Source organism: Dipodomys ordii, unplaced genomic scaffold (genome assembly GCF_000151885.1).
Source record: "Dipodomys ordii isolate 6190 unplaced genomic scaffold, Dord_2.0 Scaffold42, whole genome shotgun sequence".
Classification (NCBI taxonomy): Eukaryota; Metazoa; Chordata; class Mammalia; order Rodentia; family Heteromyidae; genus Dipodomys; species Dipodomys ordii.
In genome coordinates, this window is record NW_012267258.1 from 5989060 (window position 1) to 6010881 (window position 21822).

Sequence of the window (21822 nt, forward strand, 5' to 3'; positions counted from 1 at the left end):
TATATACCCAAACCAAAACATTAAGTGGCTCATACCTGTAATCCTAGCTACTCAGGTGGCTGAGATCTGAGGACCACAGTTTGAAAAGAATCCTGAAGTGGAGCTGTGGTTCAAGTGATAGAACATAAGCCTTGAGCAAAAGAAGCTCAGGAATAACACCGAGGCCCAGGACTGGCACATACACATGAAAGAAATATTGTACTCCAGATAGTCTGTTAAATTGTGATTTATTTATTTATTTAGTCACTCATGGGGCCTGAACTCTGGGCCTGGGCACTGTCCCTCAGCTCTTCAGCTCTCTACCACTTAAGCCACAGCACCACCTCCAGCTTTTTCTGCTTGTGTGGTGCTGAGGAATTGAACCCAGGGCCTAGTGCATGCAAGGCAAGCACTTTACCACTGAACCACCTTCTCAGCCCCTATGTATGCTTTTTTAAGTCAGAAGTTTAAATTTCTTTACTCCTTTGCTTTTGAAACGAGCACTTTAAAGAGGTCATGAAATCATTCTTTTGAAATTATTTTATTCCTTGTTATTATTTCTTAGAAGATTTTTTTAAAGACTTTTTGCTTTAATAACATAGCTTGGTACTATCTCTTATTTCTCTGCATTTTTCTTAAATGACATGCTTAATCTACATAACACTGCAAAGAACTAAAGTTTATTTGAAGGACTTATTAGTATTATTGAGAATATTTAGCATACTTAGTATTCTTTCTCTGAATGTCACTAGAGTTTACATTGATAATAAAATTACTGTAATACTATAATTAAACATATTATAATTATCAACTTATGATGGCTTCATACCATGTCCCTGTTGCTTTTGTCCATCAATAAAGAGTGAAAATAAAAAGATAGCTGAAAGGCATTGTTAGCAGCCAGGAACCAGTGGGCTCATGCCTGTAATCCTAGCTACTTATGCTGAGATGTGGATCAAGGTTCAAAGCCAGCCCAGGCAAGAAAGTCTGTGAGACTTATCTACAATTAATCCCCCAAAAGCCATAATTGGAGGTGTGGCTCAGATGATACAGCACCAGCCTTGAACAACAACAACAACAAAAAAGCTAAGGGACATCACCCAGACCCTGATTCAAGCCCTAGTAATGAGTTCAAATCCTAGTAATGGCACATATGTTAGATTTGGTGATTGAATATAAAATGTCTCACTGGAAGCACCTAATATTATGGTGTATGTAGAACTTGACCTGTGCCCATATTCTTTATGGGGATTTCAGTCCTTATTGAATAACTTCAGAGTGTCAGTGTGGAAAATGATCTGTTCTTCCTGGCTGATAACCGATCATTACACCAATATCTTTATTATTTCCTTTTCCCTATTTTGAAAATTTCAGGGATGCAATTACAATCACATTCTAGATGTATATCTATTTAAGGCTGAGTGTTCATAAATGAATGAATGACTGAGAGATAGCATGTGTTAAGTTTATAGCGAGTCCACTGCCCAACATATAGTAAACCATACTTATATATCATTATAACTAAGTAGGCCTACCATAAATCATTGCTAACAGGATAAATGATAAAGTAATTGATGGGGTTTGAAGTGCATATCATTTGGACTTCTTTTCCCCTTTCCCTGTCCTTTTCAAAGTTGTTCTTAAAAAAGCTTACAATAGTTTTCGCCCATTTGTCAACATTCTCACTTGTATTCATTGAGCTTGAGTTTCTTCTCTTGCTCATGTGGTTTCCAAATGCTAAAACTGCCATATCTATTTTAAATGCTTTGCATTTATTCCCTCGCACTATTCAGCCCCCCTACAATCACACGCTTAGATGGATTAGCATTTAACTTATGTCAGAGTAGGAGCATGTGAGAGATGAAAAAAGGCGCACTTAATTGGAATTTCACAGTGATTTCCACATAGATCAGCTTAAACAAGGTGTATTTCTGTATAGCAATCAGGAATTGACTAATCTCCTGTGTAAATATGTGTCAAAGACATGATTTAAATCTTGGAGGAAGTCTGCATGATAGAACTTTAAACCTGCTCATGTCCCCAAGTGTGAGAACAGCACTTTAGCCAAAGCTCGATAGGTTTTGATTACATTTTTATAATTACAGATTTTGGTACTGACATTTTGATTACAGCTTTCATTTAGGGCAATGTATAGCAATATAACAAGATGGTTCAATTAACACTTATTCTGGTTAGATTTAGCATTAAAATAATCTCTAAGCTACATTTATTAGAAATGGGTTTAGTTAAACACTGTCTCAAGTAAACCATCTTTTAAAAAATCTTTTATTTTCCATTTTTAGGAACATGGACTGAGAAGCATTTGAGGGTAGAATAGGAAATTTACAATTTATATGTATCTGGCATTGTTAATGCTAGTACTAATGTTATTTTTGATGTTCTATGTTGAACAAAACCAACTGAACAAAGAAATTTTATTTGTTTAAAGCTGTACTGGTAAATATCATGCACGTAAATGCTATGCTTTTTTCCTTTTTTTTTAGGAAAATAGAGGGAAGAGAGAGGGAAGAGAGGAAAGAATTTTATTTTCAATAGAACGTTTTTTGTTGGGGGAAAAAGTTAAATATTTGAGAATAAACACAATGTACAACTTTTAGAAATATATTTCTATTTTGGAATACTTCATGTATCTACAATGATAATACAAATGTAGATATGCCTAAATAATATGTAATTTAATATGTGAAACTCAAGTAACATGATTTACCATGTTTAAGATTTTATAGTCAGTATTAGAAAATTAATGACAACAATAAAACTAAAAATATTTTTTAGCCAGTCAGGTGCCAGTAGCTCACACCTGTAATCCTAGTTATTAAGAAGCTGAGAGCTGAGTATTTCAGTTCCAAGCCATCCAGGACATGAAAGTCTGTGAGGCTCTTATCTTCAATTAACTACCAAAAAGTTGGAAGTTGAGCTGTGGCTTAAATGGTAGAGTGGTAGCTTTGAGCAAAAATAAATAAATCAAATTTTAAAAAGGCCCAGGCCCTGAGTTGAAGCCCTAGGACCAACACTCACACAAAAAATATTATTGAACTTTTGAACATCGAAATAGTCCTTTATTTCATTCTTTTGCCTAATTGCCATATTTTCAAAACAGCATTAAAGCCAAGCAGCATTCATTCTTTGAAAATCCAGATACTAAAAGAGCAAAAACATTAATATTGATGTTAATTATAAATTAATGCTAATGATGTATTAATTAACTTTCCATTGTATTATAGGAAGAAACTGCATTTGGGATTAGTTTGCAATTTTAAGAGCTTTAGGACCCTGTTAATATTATAAATATTTTAAAGGAAAACATACTTATTTTGATACATCCTTTAAAGAAATGGATGAGAATATGTTTACTCTTGATTAATGTACAAATCTGAAATTACTGCAATATTACTTCTCAGAAAGGCAATATAGTCACATAAAAATAGCATTTCTTGCTGGCTCATGCCTATAATCCTAGCTACTCCTGAGGCTGGGATCTGAGGATCACAGTTTGAAGCCAGCCTGAGTAGGAAAGTCCATGAGTCTCTTATCTCCAAGTAAGCACCAACAAAACAAAACAAAACAAACCAGAAGTGGGGCTGTGGCTAAAGTGGTGCAGTGCTAGCCTTGAGCAAAAAAAGCTCAGGATAGCACCTAGGCCCTGAGTTCAAGCCCCAGGGCCTACACACAAAAAGGAAAAAAAAAAGGCATTTCTTTATGTAGTGAAGAAAAGAAAGTAAGTTGCCACTTGTTTGAAGGAAAATATTTATTTTAAAATCATGGGTTTACATTTCCAGGTCATTACTTATAGAAGACACCGTATCTTCTAGGTGCTGAGAAGGAGAAAAGGGGTAAATTTTTTGTTCTTATTTGTTTTTTAAGAAGACTAGGGTGGTCTCTCATTTCTTAGTTTTGAATATTATATGTAGGTTCAAGTGTTCACTGTCCTGCAAGCTACTTACTGTATGTGCCGTCATGCTGAAGGCAGGGACCTGCTTCCAGGAAATCTTGGCTTGCACATATTATATTGTGTTAAATGACATGGCATATTGCAGATGCTTCATTGACACCTGCCATGTAATAAGTTCTCAGTAAAGGGAATTTTCTTTTATGTTATCTTTACAGTCTTTAAGTAGTTGTACAAAGGGGTTTTGATTCAGCGTGTCAGCTTGTGAGTACCGTGCATCTTGATCCATGTCACCAATGGGAAGTTGTTTAGAACTCACATTCTCTGATACCCCTTACTGCAGTGTTTTCATCTACTAAGGAATGACGTTCAAAATTTCTCTTACAGAGTTCAGTTCAAAGGAAGGGATATATCTTTTCAATGATGCCATTATTTTCAATGTAATAGATCGAATTAGGATAATGAGGATAGTTATAAGATGTTTTGGCTACCAAAATAGTCTTCTTCATTTTATTCATACCATTGATAAAAGAATCATAGTAACTGTTCCGTGTGTATCTTAATCAAAGGAGCAGAACAGAATCACATAGCAATTCACTATATGGTCCTGGGATGGGATACATTCACTCCATGACATCATTTGGTACAGGATAGGACAGTTAAGGTGCTCATTTGCTTTTTGTGGGCTGCCCACTGCTGTCTAGCTGTATTGATATATTTTTTTAAATTTCATTCTGGTCTTGGGGACTGTCTCTGAATTTTTGTGCTCAAGGTTAGCACCCTGCCACTTGAGCTACAGTGCCACTTCCAGTTTTCTGGTGGTTAATTGGAGATAAGAGTCTCAGGGACTTTCCTGCCCAGTCTGGCTTTGAACTTTGTTCTTCAGATCTTAACCTCCTGATTGGCTAGGATTCCAGGTGTGAGCCCCTGGTGCCTGGTGATATTGGTCATTTTGAATCACCCTGGAATAAATAATAAATACCAAATTGGCACCAGGCAGAAAAAAGACTCACCCCTTTGAGTACTTACAAATGCTTTCAGATGGATGAGATTTCTCTTGAGATAAACATGTAATTATTCTCTGGGCTGGGAAGGTGGCTCAGTGGTAGAGCACTTGCCTTGCATGCATGAGGCCCTGAGTTCAATTCCTCAGCACCACATAAGCAGGAAAAAAAAAGCCAGAAGTGGCAATGTGGCTCAGCGGTAGAGCACTAGCCTTGAGCTGAAGAGCTGAGGGACAGCGCCCAGGCCAGAGTTCAGGCCCCACGACCAGACCCCCAAAACATGTAATTTTTCTCAATTACCTTAAAGCATGTAAATGTTGTCAGAAACACCACTTTTTGTTATGGAATTGTTCAGCAAATTAGCGATTACCAGCTTGGGAATTGGCTAATACTTTCCAAGAGCTCAATAAGTATACAGAACTGGTAAATAACCATATTGGGCAGGGCAAATAGTGATGCTTCTGACAACCAAGACACTCTCCTAGATGGTTTTGCTCTGTGATATCGTGTGTTTGAAGGAACTGAGGCATGGCTCAAATGATAGAACTCGGCCTTTTTTTTTTTTTAGTCATGGTGCCTGTACTCTGGGCTTGTGCACTGTCTCTGAGCTCTTCAGCTCAAGGCTAGTGCTCTACCACTTGAGCCCTAGCGCACTTCCAGCTTTTTCTGCTTTATGTGGTGCTAGAATTGAACCCAGGGCCTCATGCATACAAGGCAAGCACTCTACCACTGAGCCACCTTCCCAGCTCTGATATGGTGTCTTAAATCAAACAAGATTAGATATTGACTATTTGCAATGAAGACCAGATAGTGAAGGAACTAGTAAGCTTGATGTTTGATCATTTATGTCTTTGTACATTTCCAAATCCTGATAAAATGATTTGGCAAGCACTTGGACAGATGAAGCCAACTTAAAAAAAATGACTTTAAAACTGGCTTAGAGGCTGGATGCCAGTGGCTCACACCTGTAATACTAGCTACTCAGGAGGCTGAGATCTGAGGATCATGGTTCAAAGCCAGCCTGGGCAGGAAAGTATGTGAGGCTCTTATCTCCAATACCACTCGGAAAACTGGAAATGGCACTGTGGCTTAAGTGGTAGAGCACTAGCCTTGAGCTGAAGAGCTGAGGGACAGTGCCCAGGCCCAGAGTTCAAGCTCCACGACTGAAAAAAAAAATGGCTTAGAGACTGGACACTGGGGACTTGTGTCTGTAATCTTAGTGACTGAAGAAGCTGGGATCTGAGGATCATGGTTCAAAGCCAGCTCAGGCAGAAAATTCTTAGAGACTCTTATCTCCAGTTAACCAGCAAAAAACCAGAAGTGGAAGTGTGGCTCAGAGGGTAGAACACCAGCCTAGAGTAGAAAAAGCCACATGAGGGGCTGGGAAGGTGGCTCAGTGGTAGAGCACTTGCCTTTGCATGCTCGAGGCCCTGGGTTTGATTCCTCAGCACCACATAAGCAAAAAGAAAAATGCCGGAAGTGGCACTGTGGCTCAAGTGGTAGAGTGCTAGCCTTGAGCTGAAGAGCTGAGGGACAGTACCCAGGCCCAGAGTTCAGGCCCCTTGACCGGACCCCCCCCCCAAAAAAAAAAAGAAAAAGAAAAAGAAAAAGCCACATGAGACTATGAGGCTGTGAGTTCAAGCCTCAATACTGGCACAAGAAAAAAAAAAAAGACTTGGAAAGCAAACTGCCTTGACAAGGGGATTTATGAGTAACTGGAGTTTTGGAGATTGTCTAAAAGAAATGGCTAATCATTGAGACCAATGCTTTTCTTCACAGCACCTTCCAAACCTTTTCTTCTGAGCATCCCTCCATTCTACTCGGCGTGCTGTGGGGGGTCCTGCCGGAGTCCTGCATCCCCCACCGCTTTTCCAAGTAAGTTGTGAATGCTTCATCAGCAATGCCTCAGTTCCTCTATAAACCAAAGCAGCAGGATTTAATGTGCTCAGGGAAGCTAATTGGTAATGCAGTGGCAAGGAGCTAATTCCTCACTGAAAAATCACAGTGACCCTATTCAGGAGCTTTCCAGAGATTTATCAAACCTCAGCACAGTGAGCAATTGTGAGTGGTTTCTAATGGCATTGAAACTCCCAGCTGACACACCAAGGAAAAGGACTTGTTTTCTAGTTGATATAAAAGATCTAGTGGGATAGGCTTAGCTCTTTCTGAAACGTGTATAGCAACACACTTTTATTTTGTCATGGTACTGGGGGATCAAACCTTGCCTGGGCCTTGTCCAGGCAAGGCAGCCACTCCACCAGGAAGCTATATCTCGGGTGCATTGCAAGACTCCTTTAAAGAAGAACAAAGGCAGGAAAGAATGCAAAGAAGTTGCAGTGAGCCAACATTTCATTCAGTTTAAAATGGGGTACAGAAAGTCACTAGGTACTTACTGTAGAGAAGAATTAAAATCCATCAGGATCTGAAGAGGAAAAAAAGACTTCTCTTTCTCAGAAAGCCCACCTGAGTTGTAACAAATGTTTTCATGAGAACTTTTCTGTAAACATGATAAAAATGAATCCCTGGGGTGAAATTAGAAGGACAGACTTGCCAAAACTCATAGTATGGGTGCAAATGCTTTCTCATGCAAAGATGAGTATCTTTAGCTGGGCTCTGGTATCTTGTGCCTGTAATTCTAGCTACTCAGAAGACTGAGATCTGAAGATTATGGTCCAAAGCCAGCCCAGGCAGGAAAATCCATGAAACTTTATTTCCAATTAACTAGGCTAGAGGTATGGCTTAGAGGTAGACTGCCTTTCTAAGAAGCATAAAGCCCCTAGTCCAATTAACCAGTAAAAATGCTGGAAGTGGAGGTAGGATCAAATGGTAGAGTGCCAGCCTTGGGCAAAAAAGCTAAGTGAGGGGCTAGGAAGGTGGTTCAGTGGTAGAGCGCTTGCCTTGCCTGCATGAGGCCCTGGGTTTGATTCCTCAGCACCCCATAAGCAGAAAAAGCCAAACGTGGTACTGTGGCTTAAGTGGTAGCGCGCTAGCCTTGAGTTGAAGAGCTGAGGGACAGCGGCCAGGCCCCAGGACTGGGAAAAAAACAAAAACAACAACAAAAAACCCTAAGTGATAGCAGGAGGCCCTGAGTTCAAGCCCCAATACTGGCATACACATACACACAAGGTAAATATCTCTAACCAAATTGTTGGTCCTGAGATGTGTAGGTCTGATGAGAATCTGTAGCCAGATTATCTGGGTTGATGTTAAAGAAGTCCTGTAGAGAGCCAGCCGGATACTGGTGGCTCATGCCTATAATCCTAGCTACTTAGGAGGCTGTGATCTGAGGATTAAGGTTCAAAGCCAGCCCAGGCAGGAAGGTCTATGAGACTATTATTTTCCATTAACCTCCAACAAGCCAGAAATGGGAGTATGGCTCAAATGGTAGAGTGTTTGCCTTAAGCACAAAAACAACAATAACAACAACAAGCAAAGGAACAGTGCCCAGGCCCCGAGTTCAAGCCCCAGTATACTGGCACATTAAAAAAAAAAAAGTCCTGTGGAGGGTTGTGTTATTTCAGCTACCCAAGAGAAAGCTTAGATTTCCAGCTCTTGTCAGCTAAGAAGGAAAGAGAGTGGAGGCAGGCTGAAGTCTAGAGCTCTGTCCTGCCAGGCGTCTGTTTTTATCGGTGTTTCAGAAGACCAAGTTGCTGGCCAGAATGATTCTTGACAAGCGAGGCAGCAAATGCTGGCTGTTCATTGAGCTGCCAGCTTCTGAGCTTCCCTTTAGGGGGCTGATACTTTCCCACAGAGCACTATAGAGGACTGAGACGCAGCCACAATGGATGACAGACCCGTGACCAATCACCACTTTCACTCGACTCATCCACACGCGACCTCACCACGATTTTTCACTCTGCAGATGAACTTTAGGGCCTATTTCACATGGAAAAAGCTTGGGCAAGGGTCAGCTGCCCTTTTGTATGGTCATAAAGCAGGGCTCTGGGTGTAGGTCTTTCTCCTGTCTCACACTCCCAAGTGAATTTCTTGACACCCTTTAAAGCACTTGACTGAAAAATAAGGCAGTGAATGAAACTGACTTTTATAGACTCATTCTAGCTCATCTTCCCATATAACCCTGTCCACCTGAAAAGGGATTTCGTGGCTGAGCTGAGTGTCTACAGAGACGTGCTGAATACATAGGCCCATTATCAACTGTGAGGATGGTTTATTAACCAAGACTGATACACTACTATTTTGGAAGTGACCTATTAATTGTCCATTTAACTAGAAGGTATTGAATTCAAATAGAAAAAATTGAAACCATGACTAAACCTTTTACTCGCGCCTTCCAGGTGGTCTGCTGTGAGGGGAATTGGAAACTGTGATCCAAATTAAGCAGACATTTATCACTAGATATTAGATCAGCAGGCAGGGACCTCAGGGGTAGACGCGAAACCCGCGTATCTGATGTCGTATTATCATGGCATCGTGTAGATTTAAATTGTCTCTGGGAAAGGAGATGAAAAGAGATTCTACACTGAAGAATCATTTTTTCAACCTCCATATTACACTGGTCTTTTATAGTTTTTATTATCTTTATTTGTACAAATAGTTAAATAGTACAAATACAATTCAATAAATTGTACTATAGATTTTGATCATTGTCATCCCTTCCATTGTTCTGATCATTTATTTTTAAAAAGCCTTTAGGGATACAGTTCAGGGAACTGAAAATAGGCAAAATAAGTTCATGCAACAAGTAGATGTTCAAGGAGGTCTGTGTAAGTGTGTGTATGGTTGTTTTATAGTGAAGTTTTAAGAATCTCTATAAAAGTTAAATAAGCAGGAGAAATAAAGTTGGGTCAGTTTAATAAAGATAAAAACAGACATTTCTTACAGGACTTCTCATCTGTTTGAGAGAGAGTGAGATGGGGTGAAATTGATTGGAATACATTGTAAATGTATGGGAAATCATAATGAAATCTCTCTTGCATAACATTATAAGCAGATAGATAGATGATTGATAGGTAATTGATAAATGGTAGATGATGGATAGATAGATGGTAGATAGGTAGATAGATACAGATTGATAGACAAAAATAGACACATGGAAAGATAGAATGTTAGTTGATTTCTCCTTTCTATATGGTAGACAGGCTATGAATTCTTTTTTCATATTTTTTGCTATTACATCTATCCAAAACAAATTAGTAAATTCCAGTTGTTGATACACACACACACACACACACACACACACACACAAGATTACTTCAAACAGGTCTCACTTCTTTTTCCTGTATTTTTGTAGTCCTTCCTGTTTTGCGCCTTTTATATAACTTGTAAATTATTGTGCTTGTCCGAAGAGGCTTAAAACTCTGTGTTTATCTTTCATTTTTTTTCAATAAACATACAAGCTGCAGAACAGTGCAGTTCAGACCAAGGATAGAAAATATGAAATTGGTTGGCCTCCCTTCCTAAAGTTGGCCTTTTAAGACAGTTTAGAGATCACACAAGTGTTTTTAATAAGTGACGATGTCTTGTATTATTAGTTATAGCTCTGAAATGAATTTCTTACTTTCTTGTGTTCAGTGTTTGTTCTTATTGGCAGCAAGTAATAATGAACCGATGGAATTACGTTGTCAATAAAGATTTTATATAAATAACCAGGATACCAAAGCACAACTAATGAGGTTTACATCTGCATAGTCTTTTTTCCTAAAGAGGTTTACTAGACTTTTAAAAAAATACTAAGAACTTTTATATCCGAGCTTTTAAATTATTTTCCATTGTACAGCACTGTCCAAGTAAATTTGTGTTCAGTTTTGTTTGACTAGCCGGAACGAAGGTTTATCCTAACAACTCTGATAACTGCTGAAATCGATGGCCCCTCATCTGATTGCACAGTGTGGCCTTTACACCTTCCAAAAGCCAAGGATCAGATGAACACATTGGTAACCGAGCAAATGAAATATTGTTTTGACCCTGACCATGAATCATTTGTTGAATGTTGACTTCATTTTTCTTTCTTGACTTCTTACGCTTAGGATGGACTGCTAGTTGCAATGTGGAAACAATCATACAACCAGTACCCTTCTGACATGCAGTAAAGGGTTTAATAGGCTGTCCAAGCACAGGCCTTACAGTGGGGGAAATTAAAAAGGCGGTGGTAAGAGTGCTCCCCTCCCCCAAGGGGAGGGTGCATGGAAAAATCTTTAATATTACATCTATAAGATTCTTTCTCAGTTAAAATGAAAGCAAACTTGTGGAAATGATGTTGATAATGACTGCAGGAAAATAATAAATAACTACCTGAAGGAATATGAGAATCTTAATTGGGTAGGTGAAATAACAGTTAATCAGATAATGATTCTTTTCTTGAGTACCCAACTTGAACTTGACCTTTTAAGAATTTTAGGCCTTCAAAGACAGAAATTTTAATTTGGAGAAACATTATAACAAATATCTCAGGAAAAAGATATGTCTGGGACAAGCTGTTTGGCTTTTTTTTTTTTCTTGGGAGGTGCCTTTGTATTCCATCTTTATTGTCTTCCCTTCCTTGCTAAACCCTAAGAAACCATAATATACCTGCTGTTTGAATGTAGGTTTTGTTGAAGGCAGAAGAGGAGGCACATTGTGTTTGTGTGTGTGTGTGTGTGTGTGTGTGTGTGTGTGTGTGTGTGTACGCGCACGGGTGTGTGTACGCTGGTCCTGGGGCTTGAACTCAGGGCCTGGGCACTGTCCCTGAGCTTTTGAGCTCAAGGCTAGTGTTCTACCATTTGAACTACAGCATCCCTTCTGGCTTTTGGTGGTTAATTGGAGATGAGAGCCTCAGACTAACCTGCCCCAGCTGGCTTTCAAACATGATCCTCAGATCTCAGATTCTTGAATAGCTAGGATTACAGGCCTGAGCCACCAGTGCCTGGCTTTGGGAAATTACTTTCCTGGCTCTGAACATAGGTTAGTCATGCAGCTTTCACTTTCAGAGAGGGGAATCATTCTAATGAGCATGTTTTACCACGTGGTAGGGCATTTCTTTCACTGCTGTCATTCAGAGTGAGCTGAGGAAACTGATCGGAACCAGGAAAACTCACAGAAAGCAATGCGTATACTTTCATATACATGTAGAAGATTTAATGTGACCATTGTAAGATCTCCAGAGGGATTCAATTTTTTTTTTTGAGAGAAGCCTGGTTATATTGTACAAAACAGATTACACTGTGCTATATGTTGAATATAGTTATTTACTTCTCAACAGCAAAGGGAGTGATGTTTTCTAGATAAATGACATCCAGTCAACCATGAAGAATGTTTAATGAAATCAGACTCAAAACAATAGATTTCCCAAATGGATGGCCTTATCTAGCAGATCTCCAAAGGTAGTGAAAGTGTTGGAAATAATGTTTCTAGAATAAGTTTGTTTCTCTCCCAATCTTCCACCAGGCAGGCAATAAGGGGCACTACTGAGCAACAGAGTGTCTCTGTTGCTGATCTTGTCTGTAGCCCGTGCTTGAGTATAATATGAAGTCTAATAGGACCGCTTATGAAATTCTGACTTTTTAGGCTCCTCCCTCAGACATGTACAGAAGAAAAGGAAGGGGAGCAGAAGGATGGAGAGAGAAAAGTAAGATAGGGATGCCTGTACCATGAGCTTTGTGTTTGCTTATGGAATAGCAGGAGGCTGTTGAGTTGTACATTAACAGTGTGGGGCAAACAAAGCAGGTCATAGCCCCTCTGGGATCTGAAAGGTCAGATTGCCTATTACTGTTTAGTTCTGGAATAAAGAGTCTCATACAAAAACCAGCCTAAGCCAGGTGGTAGTGGCTCATGCCTGTAATCCAGCAAGCTGAGATCTGATCAGCAAGGTTCAAAGCCAGTCTGAGTAGGAAAGTCCATCAGACTCTTTTTTTTTTTTTTTTTTTGGTCGGCCGTGGGGCTTGAACTCTGGGCCTGGGCGCTGTCCCTCAGCTCTTCAGCTCAAGGCGAGCGCTCTACCACTTGAGCTACAGCGCCACTTCCGGTTTCTGGTGGTTTATTGGAGATAGGAGTCTCACAGTCTCTCCTGCCCGGGCTGGCTTTGCACCACAATCCTCAGATCTCAGCCTCCTGAGTAGCTAGGATTACAGGCGTGAGCCACCAGCACCCGGCTTCCATCAGACTCTTATCTCCAGTTAACCACCAAAAAAGCTGAAAGTAGAGTTGTTGCTGAAGTGGTAGAGCACTAGCCTTTAGTGAAAAAGAAAACAAACAAACTCAGGGACAGTGACTAGAGTTCAAGCCCCCCAAAAAAACACCAAAAAAACAACCCAAAACCAAAAAACAACAAAAAACTAACAGGTAGGCAGCAACAAACATGAATGATTTCTATAACTAGTCAGAAATTTGGAAGGAAAAAGAATATAGTTGGTTCCAGGGGCTGGGAAGGTGGCTCAGTGGTAGAACGCTTGCCTTGCATGCCTGAGGCCCTGGGTTCGATTCCTCAGCACCACATAAGCAAAAAGAAAAAAGCCGGAAGTGGTGCTGTGGCTCAAGTGGTAGAGCGCTAGCCTTGAGCTGAAGAACTGAGGGACAGCACCCAGGCCCAGAGTTCAGGCCCCACGACCGGACCCCAAAAAAATTAAAAAAATATGTAGTTGGTTCCAAAAGGAGAACTAATTGGGAGACCATGAGAATTACCTTTAAATTACATATCCTGCACTCACTAGACACTATGTGGGAAATGAACTGTATATCTTGTGAGTGGGAATGGGAGGGAAAAACTGGGAGAGAGCAAGGGAAGGGGAGACATAGCTCAAAAAGAATTGTACTCATTACCTGATTCATATAACCGTAACCCCTTGTACATCATCTCTACTAAGTAAATGGAGAATTAGAACCAATGAGTAGACTTTATGGAAGTTAAATTTGTGCTTGATATAAGGGAAAACTGGATTTAAAAAATGAAGCTGTATGAGAAGAATTAATGATCTCACATTCCAAATCCTAGATCGTGGAGAAATGGGAGGGTAGCTTTTGAATTTCAGTGGGACCAGTTAGGCAAAATGCTGCTTCAAAGGAGATACCCTCCCTAATTGGGGAGTCTTGCTACTTTCATTTATAACTTTCTTTCCACCTTCAAATAAACTTTCTCAGTTTACCTTAATAAAATTCTATGCTTCTCTGTCCAAACTTCAAATCTGTGGAAATGACATATCTCTCATTCTCTCTCTCTCTCTCTCTCTCTCTCTCTCTCTCTCTCACACACACACACACACACACACATGGAAATGAGATGGGTAAAGAAGCCCTTCCCTAAAAGAGAAGTTCCTGGAGAGAAGTCTCCGAACACAGGAAATGAAGCCCATGGTAATTGTTGGGGAAAACACTGCTCCAGGGAGAGATGAGGACAAGCACTCTTCCACATGGAAGGGAAGCTGACTTCAGTTCCACATTGAAGGGAAGCTTCTGTCTCTCAGGAGGGAGAGACAGAGACACAAAGTTTGAAATAGTTCGTGTTTGAGGAAACAGTTACAGGAAGCTGATGGCCCTTTAGTTGTCCTGTTGCAAAAGTCCAGATGAAACCAGTGACCTCTTGTGTCTCCCAGGTCTGAGAAGCTATTGAAGCCATAAAAAGAAGGAAAGGATTTTGTGTGTGTGAAATGGTTGTTGCTAGCCTCCACTTTGCACCATTCCCACATCATCTTTTATGTTTCCTTTCTTTTCTTTTTTGTCAGTCGTGGGGCTTGAACTCTGGGCCTGGACGCTGTCCCTCAGCTCTTCAGCTCAAGGCTGAAGAGCCCACAGTGCCACTTCCAGTTTTCTGGTGGTTAACTGGAGATAAAGTCTCATGGACTTTCCTGCCCAGGTTGGCTTTGAACCACTATCCTCAGATTTCAGCCTCCTGAGTAGCTAGGATGTAGCTAGGATGACAGGCATGTACAACCAGCACCCTGCTTGTTCTTTAGCTTGTTTGATCAAAGGCTTAGACTCTAACATTTGAGCTACAGCTCCATTTCTAGCTTTTTGGTGGCTCAATGGACATAGAGTCTCAGGGACTTTTCTGCCTGGGCTGGGTTTGAATCTAGATCCTCAGATTGCAGCCTCCTGAGCAGCTAGGATTTCAGGGGTGAGCCACCACTAGCAGCTCTAAACCAGAAATCTTAAACAGCACTCTATGGTGGCGTACTTGGTTAACATACATGAGGTCCCAGGTTTGATCCTCAGCAAAAATAAAATAATAGCAATGACAGTAAGACCAAACAGAGAAAGGCTATCTATGGACAGGTTATGGTTGCTAGATGGAGGCTTCTGCTTCACACCTTGCCCCATCCTTACAGATGGCCCACTTTTCTGGTTGAACTGTTTGTCAATTAGTCATTTCTGATATGTGAAGCTCTCTGCCTAGATGTCCTCAGTTCTTTCTCTTTTTAGCTGTGCTATTCTTTTAGACACTGCATAGCCTATTTTCTCTGAACAATTGTGCTCTGCATTGTAACCCAAAGAGAACCTTTTGGAGAACCTTTCAGTCCAAAGGACAATCATTTTTCTTGGTCCTCCTTTGAGATGGTGGATCTATTAGGATAGAGAGGGACTAGACACCCTGTGGTTCCTCAGCATTGAATCCGGTGGGTCTGATACCCAGTGTATTAGTTTCTTACTACTGCTGTAACAAATTGTCACAACTTAGTGTCTTACAACTATGCATACTAGCATAGTAGCACACTAGCTCACTCCTATAATCCTAGCAATTCAGAAGGCTGAGGATTGTGGTTTGAAGACAGCTTGGGCAGGAAAGTCTGTGAGATGATTATCTCTAGTTAACCCCTAAAAATCTGAAAGTGGAGGTATGTGTCCAATGGTAGAGCATCAATCTTGAATGGAAAAGAGCTAAGGGGCAGCATCCAGGCCCTGAGTTCAAACCCTAGTACCAAAACAAAGAAACAAAAAGCTACACATACTGATTATCTCCTAGTTGATAGGGATCAGAAGCCTGCCATGGGCCTTGCTGGGCTAAAACCATGGTGTCAGCAGGGCTGTGTCCCTGATGGAGGGTCCGGGGATCATCCATTTCCTTGTCCATTCTGGCTCCTCCAAGCTCCCTGCATTCCTTGGCTCGTAGCCTCTTCCTTTGTGTATCAAGCAACAAGTATAGTTTCTTCCAGTCTTTCTCTGACAAGGCCTACTATTTTGTCTTCCAGGCACTACTCTTCATCTTAAAGCCAATTTTTCAGCAGTCCTCATTCCATTGGCAGCCTTATTTCCCCTTTAACAGAGGCAACCAAGTTCTTGGGATTAGCCTCTGGACATCTTCATGGGGGAAGTGCATTATTCTGCCTACCAAACCTAGCAAGCAGAATGAATGAATGAATGAATGCATAAGGAATGCATGTAAACTTTCAGAGGGTAGGTATTGTGCTAGCTATAAATAGGCAGAAAAGATTAAGTCTGTGACTTAAGGAAGGAAGTTTGTGATCTGTGGGACTCTGGGGGATGGAGAAGGTTTTTAGGAACCACCATTGCTCTCTTGGGCTCTCAGCTTAAGCATCTCTGACTCCTAAAAGCTTTCCCTGAGACCCAGATTTCTATCAGACTCCTTGTCTGTGCTCCCAAGCACACGCCTTGACAGACTCATGCGTCCTTTGGCTCAGAGTGGCACTTCCATGAATGCCCTTTTCCTAGATTTGAAGGATCATGAAAGCAATAACTCATATTTTTTTGACTTATACAATCAGGCAGAGGGCCTGGCATATGTTAAGTTTCCAAATATGTATCAAAAAAGAAAGAGAGAGGGGCTGGGAAGGTGGCTCAGTGGTAGAGTGCTTGCCTTGCATGCCTGAGGCCCTGGGTTCGATTCCCCAGCACCACATAAGCAAAAAGAAAAAAGCCGGAAGTGGTGCTGTGGCTCAAGTGGTAGAGCGCTAGCCTTGAGCTGAAGAGCTGAGGGACAGTGCCCAGGCCCAGAGTTCAGGCCCCATGACCAGACGCCCCCCAAAAAAAAGAAAAAGAAAAAGAGAGAGAGAGAAGAAAGGAAGGAAGGAAGGAAGGAAGGAAGGAAGGAAGGAAAATCAGGAGTCGGTGGCTCACACCTGTGATTCTAGCTATTCAGGAAGCTGAGATATGAGGATTGTGATTCAAAGCCAGCCTGGCTCTTATCTCCAATTAACCCCCCCCCAAAAAAAAAGCCCTAGGTGGAACTGTGGCTTGAGTTATAAAATGGTAGACTTGAGCAAAGGAAAGCTCAGGGACAGCACCCAGGCCCCAAGTTCAAGACTCAGGAGCAGCGCACGTGCGCGCGCGCGCACACACACACACACACATACACACACGAGCAAATAAATGAAAAGACTACAAGCTTGTCCTACATGGGGACTTTGTGACTGGGGTCCTGGGCCTTTCACTGTGTTATGTAAAGCTGGGAAGGCAAGTGGCTGATCACATCATCACTGGAGGCCATAACCAAGAAGTGAAGTTCTGCTGTAAGTACACAGAGTTTAGAGGTGAGGTATTTTGACAGAGTAAGAGGGTGCTGTGTTGTTCCAGGAAAGACCGTCTGATTTTTCTCTGATGCTGACTGCATTTATGTCTCTGCTCTCTGTTAGGAGAGGAGACGGTGCTACCTCTGCTGACCCAGGACTCCAGTTCCAAAGCTCGGAGGGGCATTTTGAGAAGAGCTGTGTTTTCAGAGGATCAGAGAAAGGCTCTGGAGAAAATGTTTCAGAAACAGAAATATATTAGCAAAACAGACTGAAAGAAGCTTGCTGTCAATCTGGGACTAAAGGAGTCACAGGTAATAATGCATAGGAACTTGTCTCCTGTTCCTAATTTCTAAAAGGTAAAATGAAATCTGTTCATTTAGCATCTATTACCTGGTCTGGGCATAATGCTAGACCATGAGATGTTCTTGAAATGCTTTTATAATTTTTCTAGTGGATAGAAATCTCCATGACACCTAGGTTCCAGGGATTCATGCTTGTAGTCTCAGGAGGCTGAGATCTGAGGATTGGGGCTTGAAGCCAGCCTGGGCAGGAAAAGTCTATGAGCCTATTATCATAAATTAACAAACAAATGGGCTGGGAAGGTGGCTCAGTGGTAGAGTGCTTGCCTTGCATGCATGAAGCCCTGGGTTTGATTCCTCAGCACCACATAAGCAGAAAAAGCTGGAAGTGGTGCTGTGCTCAAGTGATAGAGCACTAGCCTTAAGCTGAAGAGCTAAGGGACAGCGCCCAGGCCCAGAGTTCAGGCACCATGACTGACAAAAAAAAATTAACAAGCAAAAATCCAGAAATGGAGCTGTGGCTCAAGTGGTAGAGTGCCAGCCTTGAGCAAAAAAAGCTAAGGGAAGCCGGGCACCGGTGGCTCATGCCTGTAATCCTAGCTACTCAGGAGGCTGAGATCCGAGGATCACGGTTCAAAGTCAGCCTGGGCAGGAAAGTCCGTGAGGGCACTGTGGCTTAAGCGGTAGAGCACTAGCCTTGAGCTGAAGAGCTGAGGGACAGTGCCCAGGCCCAGAGTTCAAGCCTTATGACCGACCAAAAAATAAAAATAAAAAAGTATAAAGGAATGAAAGGCTAGAAGAGGTTTGGTCTTTACTATCTGTCACTACAAATGACCTAGGGACCTTATTGAGTAATATACTTGATATACTTGGGATCTTATTAAAACAAGTCGTTGTATAAAACTCTCCCTAACTTTACTTCCTTTCTCCAAGGATGTGATCTGTTTCCACAAACTGCCTTTCACCCCCAACTTTTGCAAGTAGTAATAAGCAGCCTGTAGTATACTACTGGGTGATTGATCAAGATTGCTTCAGATTGATCAAGATATCTTTTCACTCCATGGTAGAACCAATTGTTCTGTTTGTCACCTAAGTGTACAAGAACAAGACCTGAGTATAGCAGCTCATGCCTGCTCCTCCAGAGGTAGGGTTTAGAAGCATTGTAGTTCAAGGCCAGCCCAGACAAAAAAGTTTGCAAGAGTCCCATCTCAATCAGTGAGGCACTGTGGCTCTTGCTTGTCATCCAAGCTGTGAGGGAAATGTAAATAGGAAGATCACAGTCCAGACTAGTTTGGATAGAAAAAAACACAACAACAAAAGCAAAAAGGACTAGGGGCATATCTCAAGTAGTAGAGCACCTGCCTAGAAGTTCAAAATCATGTCCTAACTGAAAATAAAAAGAACAAGAAGTGGCTCTGTGGCTCAAGTGGTGCTTGCCTTGAGCAGAAGAGTACAGGGGCAGTGCCCAGGCCCTGAGTTCAAGCCCCACAACCGCTTGCCCCCCCCCAAAAAGATAAAGAACTAAAATTCTGTCTCATCAGTGTATTTTTGTATACTAACAGATAAGATAGTAGCTATATTTTCTTTCTTTTTATTCTGGTCGGTTGTAGGGACTGGGCCTGGGCTCTGTCCCAAAGCTCTTCAGCTCAAGGCAAGGGCTCTACCACTTGAGCCACAGTGCCACTCCTGGTTTTCTGGTTGTTAACTGGAGAGAACAGTTTCACAGACTTTCCTGCCCAGGCTGGCTTTGAACTGAGATCCTCAGATCTCATCCTCCTAAGTAGCTAGGATTACAGGCATGAGACACCAGCGCTTGGCTAGTAGCTATATTTTCAAGGCCCATTTTGTTCAGGTAACTGCACCAGGTAGGCAGTAAGATACTGAGCAATGCTTTGTATCCCCAGAAACACATACCCCAGTGAATGGGAACTCAGGAGAAGTTGAATAACACATTTGTACTCCTAGCTACTCAGGAAGCTGAGATCTGAGGATCATGATTCAAAGCAAGTAGAAAAGTCCATGAGTCTGGTATTTCCAATTAACCAGTAAAAAGCCAAAGTGGAGCTGTGGCTCAAGTGGTAGAGGAGAGCACTAGCCTTGCACAAAAATAGACCTCAGGGACAGCACCCGGGACCTCCTTTCAAACCCCAGCACACACACACACACACACACACACACACACACACACACACACAGAGAAATCTAAATTGTTAGCCAGGCACCAGTGGCTCACTCCTGTCATCCTAGCTACTCAGGAGGCTGAGATCTGAGGATTGTGGTTCAAAGCCAGCCTGGGGAGGAAAGTCTGTGAGGATCTTATCTCCAATAAACCACTAGAAAACCAGAAGTGGCGCTGTGGCTCAAGTGGTAGAGTGCTTGCCTTGAGCTGAAGAGCTGAGGGATAGCACCAGGCCCAAAGTTCACGCCCCACGACCAACAAGATAGAAAGAAAGAAAGAAAGAAAGAAAGAAAGAAAGAAAAGAAAGAAAGAAAGAAAGAAAGAAAGGGGCTGGGAAGGTGGCTCAGTGGTAGAGCGCTTGCCTTGCATGCTCGAGGCCCTGGGTTCCATTCCTCAGCACCACATAAGCAAAAAGAAAAAAGCCGGAAGTGGCGCTGTGGCTCAAGTGGTAGAGCGCTAGCCTTGAGCTGAAGAGCTGAGGGACAGCGCCCAGGCCCAGAGTTCAGGCCCCACGACCGGACCCAAAAAAAAAAAAAGAAAGAAAAAGAGAGAGAAAGAGAGAGAGACAGAAAGAGAGAAAGAGAAAGAAAGAGAGAGAAAGAGAAAGAGAGAGAGAGAAAAAGAAAAAGAAATCTAAATTGTTAGAGCAAAGAATAAATATGATTGGCTTTCAAGATGTCAGAAAAACAACTGGGAAGTTTTCTCTTTGGGGATCCTGATGAAGTTTACAGTGGATAAAGTTTAATAATTGAGAGATAGTCAACATGGGTGTGCCAAGAGAAAGTATGGTTCAAATTAGAAACCACCACCACAAGCATTTTTGGCTTAATTGCAATCAGTTTTTACTTAGTGAGCTTAATGATCATAGTTTGATAAGTCCTAGTAGTAATCAAAACTTGGAAGCTGTAGAAAGCCAACAATTTATCAAAGCATTGTAAAAATGTAGTATTGTGTGTGTGTGTGTGTGTGTGTGTGTGTGTGTGTGTACAGAACTCAGCCTAGGCACTGTCTCTGAGCTTTTTTACTCAAGGCTGGCACTTGACCACTTGAGCCACAGCTTTACTTCTGGCTTTTTGGTTTTTAATTGGAGATAAGAGTCTCATGGACTTTTCTGCTAGTCTGGCTTTGGACACAGATCCTTAGATCTCAACCTCCTGAGTAGCCACCTGAGTGTCCAGCTAAAATGTATTCTTAAACTCAGAAAGCTTCTAGTTAGATTCACTAGAGCCAGGATGCAGGATCCAGGACAGTCATGGTTCTAGTCTTAAGTGCTTCTATTTTACTAGCTGGTTACTCAATCCAAATATCAGTTTCCTTCTCTGTGAAATGAAGTCTTTTCATAGTCATCAGGGGGATCCAGGGATAGAATTTGCCACAGGTGCATGGCCTAATGCCTAACAAAAAGTAGACACTAGTTAGTACACTTCATTTGAATAAATAAGTTCCTACAGGCTAAATGATGTTTCATAATACTTACAAGCATGAAATCTGGCTGGGAGCCTTAGATACTCAGAAGGTTGAGCTCTGAGGCTTGAGGTTCAAAGCCAGCTAGGACATAAAAAGCATGTAAGACTGCTAGCTCCAATTGAACAGCAAAAATCTGGAAATGGAGCTGTGGCTCAAGTGGTAGACTGCCAGCCTTGAGCAAAAAAGTGAAAGGACAGTTCCCACCCCAAGAAGACTAGTCTCAGAACTGGCATGCAAAAAGAATTAAAAAAATGAAATCCGTTTTGAAAGGTATCATATATACAGAATATTAAGCAATTAGCAGCAATGGCACAGTTTTCAGAGATAAAATTTCTCAGATATATTTTGAAGGAGTCAAAAACTAAAAAAGACTTTTATTTTTCAATATCGATTCTCATTAATAAGACATTCTGTAGCTGGGAGCCAGTGGCTCATACTTGTAATCTTAGCTACTCAGGAGGCCACGATCTGAGGATTGTAGTCCAGACGAGCGTAGGCAGGAAAGTTTGTGAGATTTTTACCTCCCATAAACAACAACAACAACAAAAGGCCCAGGGCTGGGAAGGTGGCTCAGTGGTAGAGCGCTTGC

The 21822-nt window shown here is 41.6% G+C and overlaps 1 protein-coding gene across 1 annotated transcript in view; it reads left to right on the plus strand.

Moving 5' to 3' along the window:
- Positions 1 to 21822, plus strand: part of Dbx2 (developing brain homeobox 2) — a 32011-nt gene that overhangs the window by 8994 nt on the left and 1195 nt on the right. The window contains 2 exon segments of the mRNA XM_013018718.1: positions 6673 to 6768; positions 17412 to 17599. Of these exon segments, the coding sequence (XP_012874172.1) occupies positions 6673 to 6768; positions 17412 to 17599 (284 nt within the window).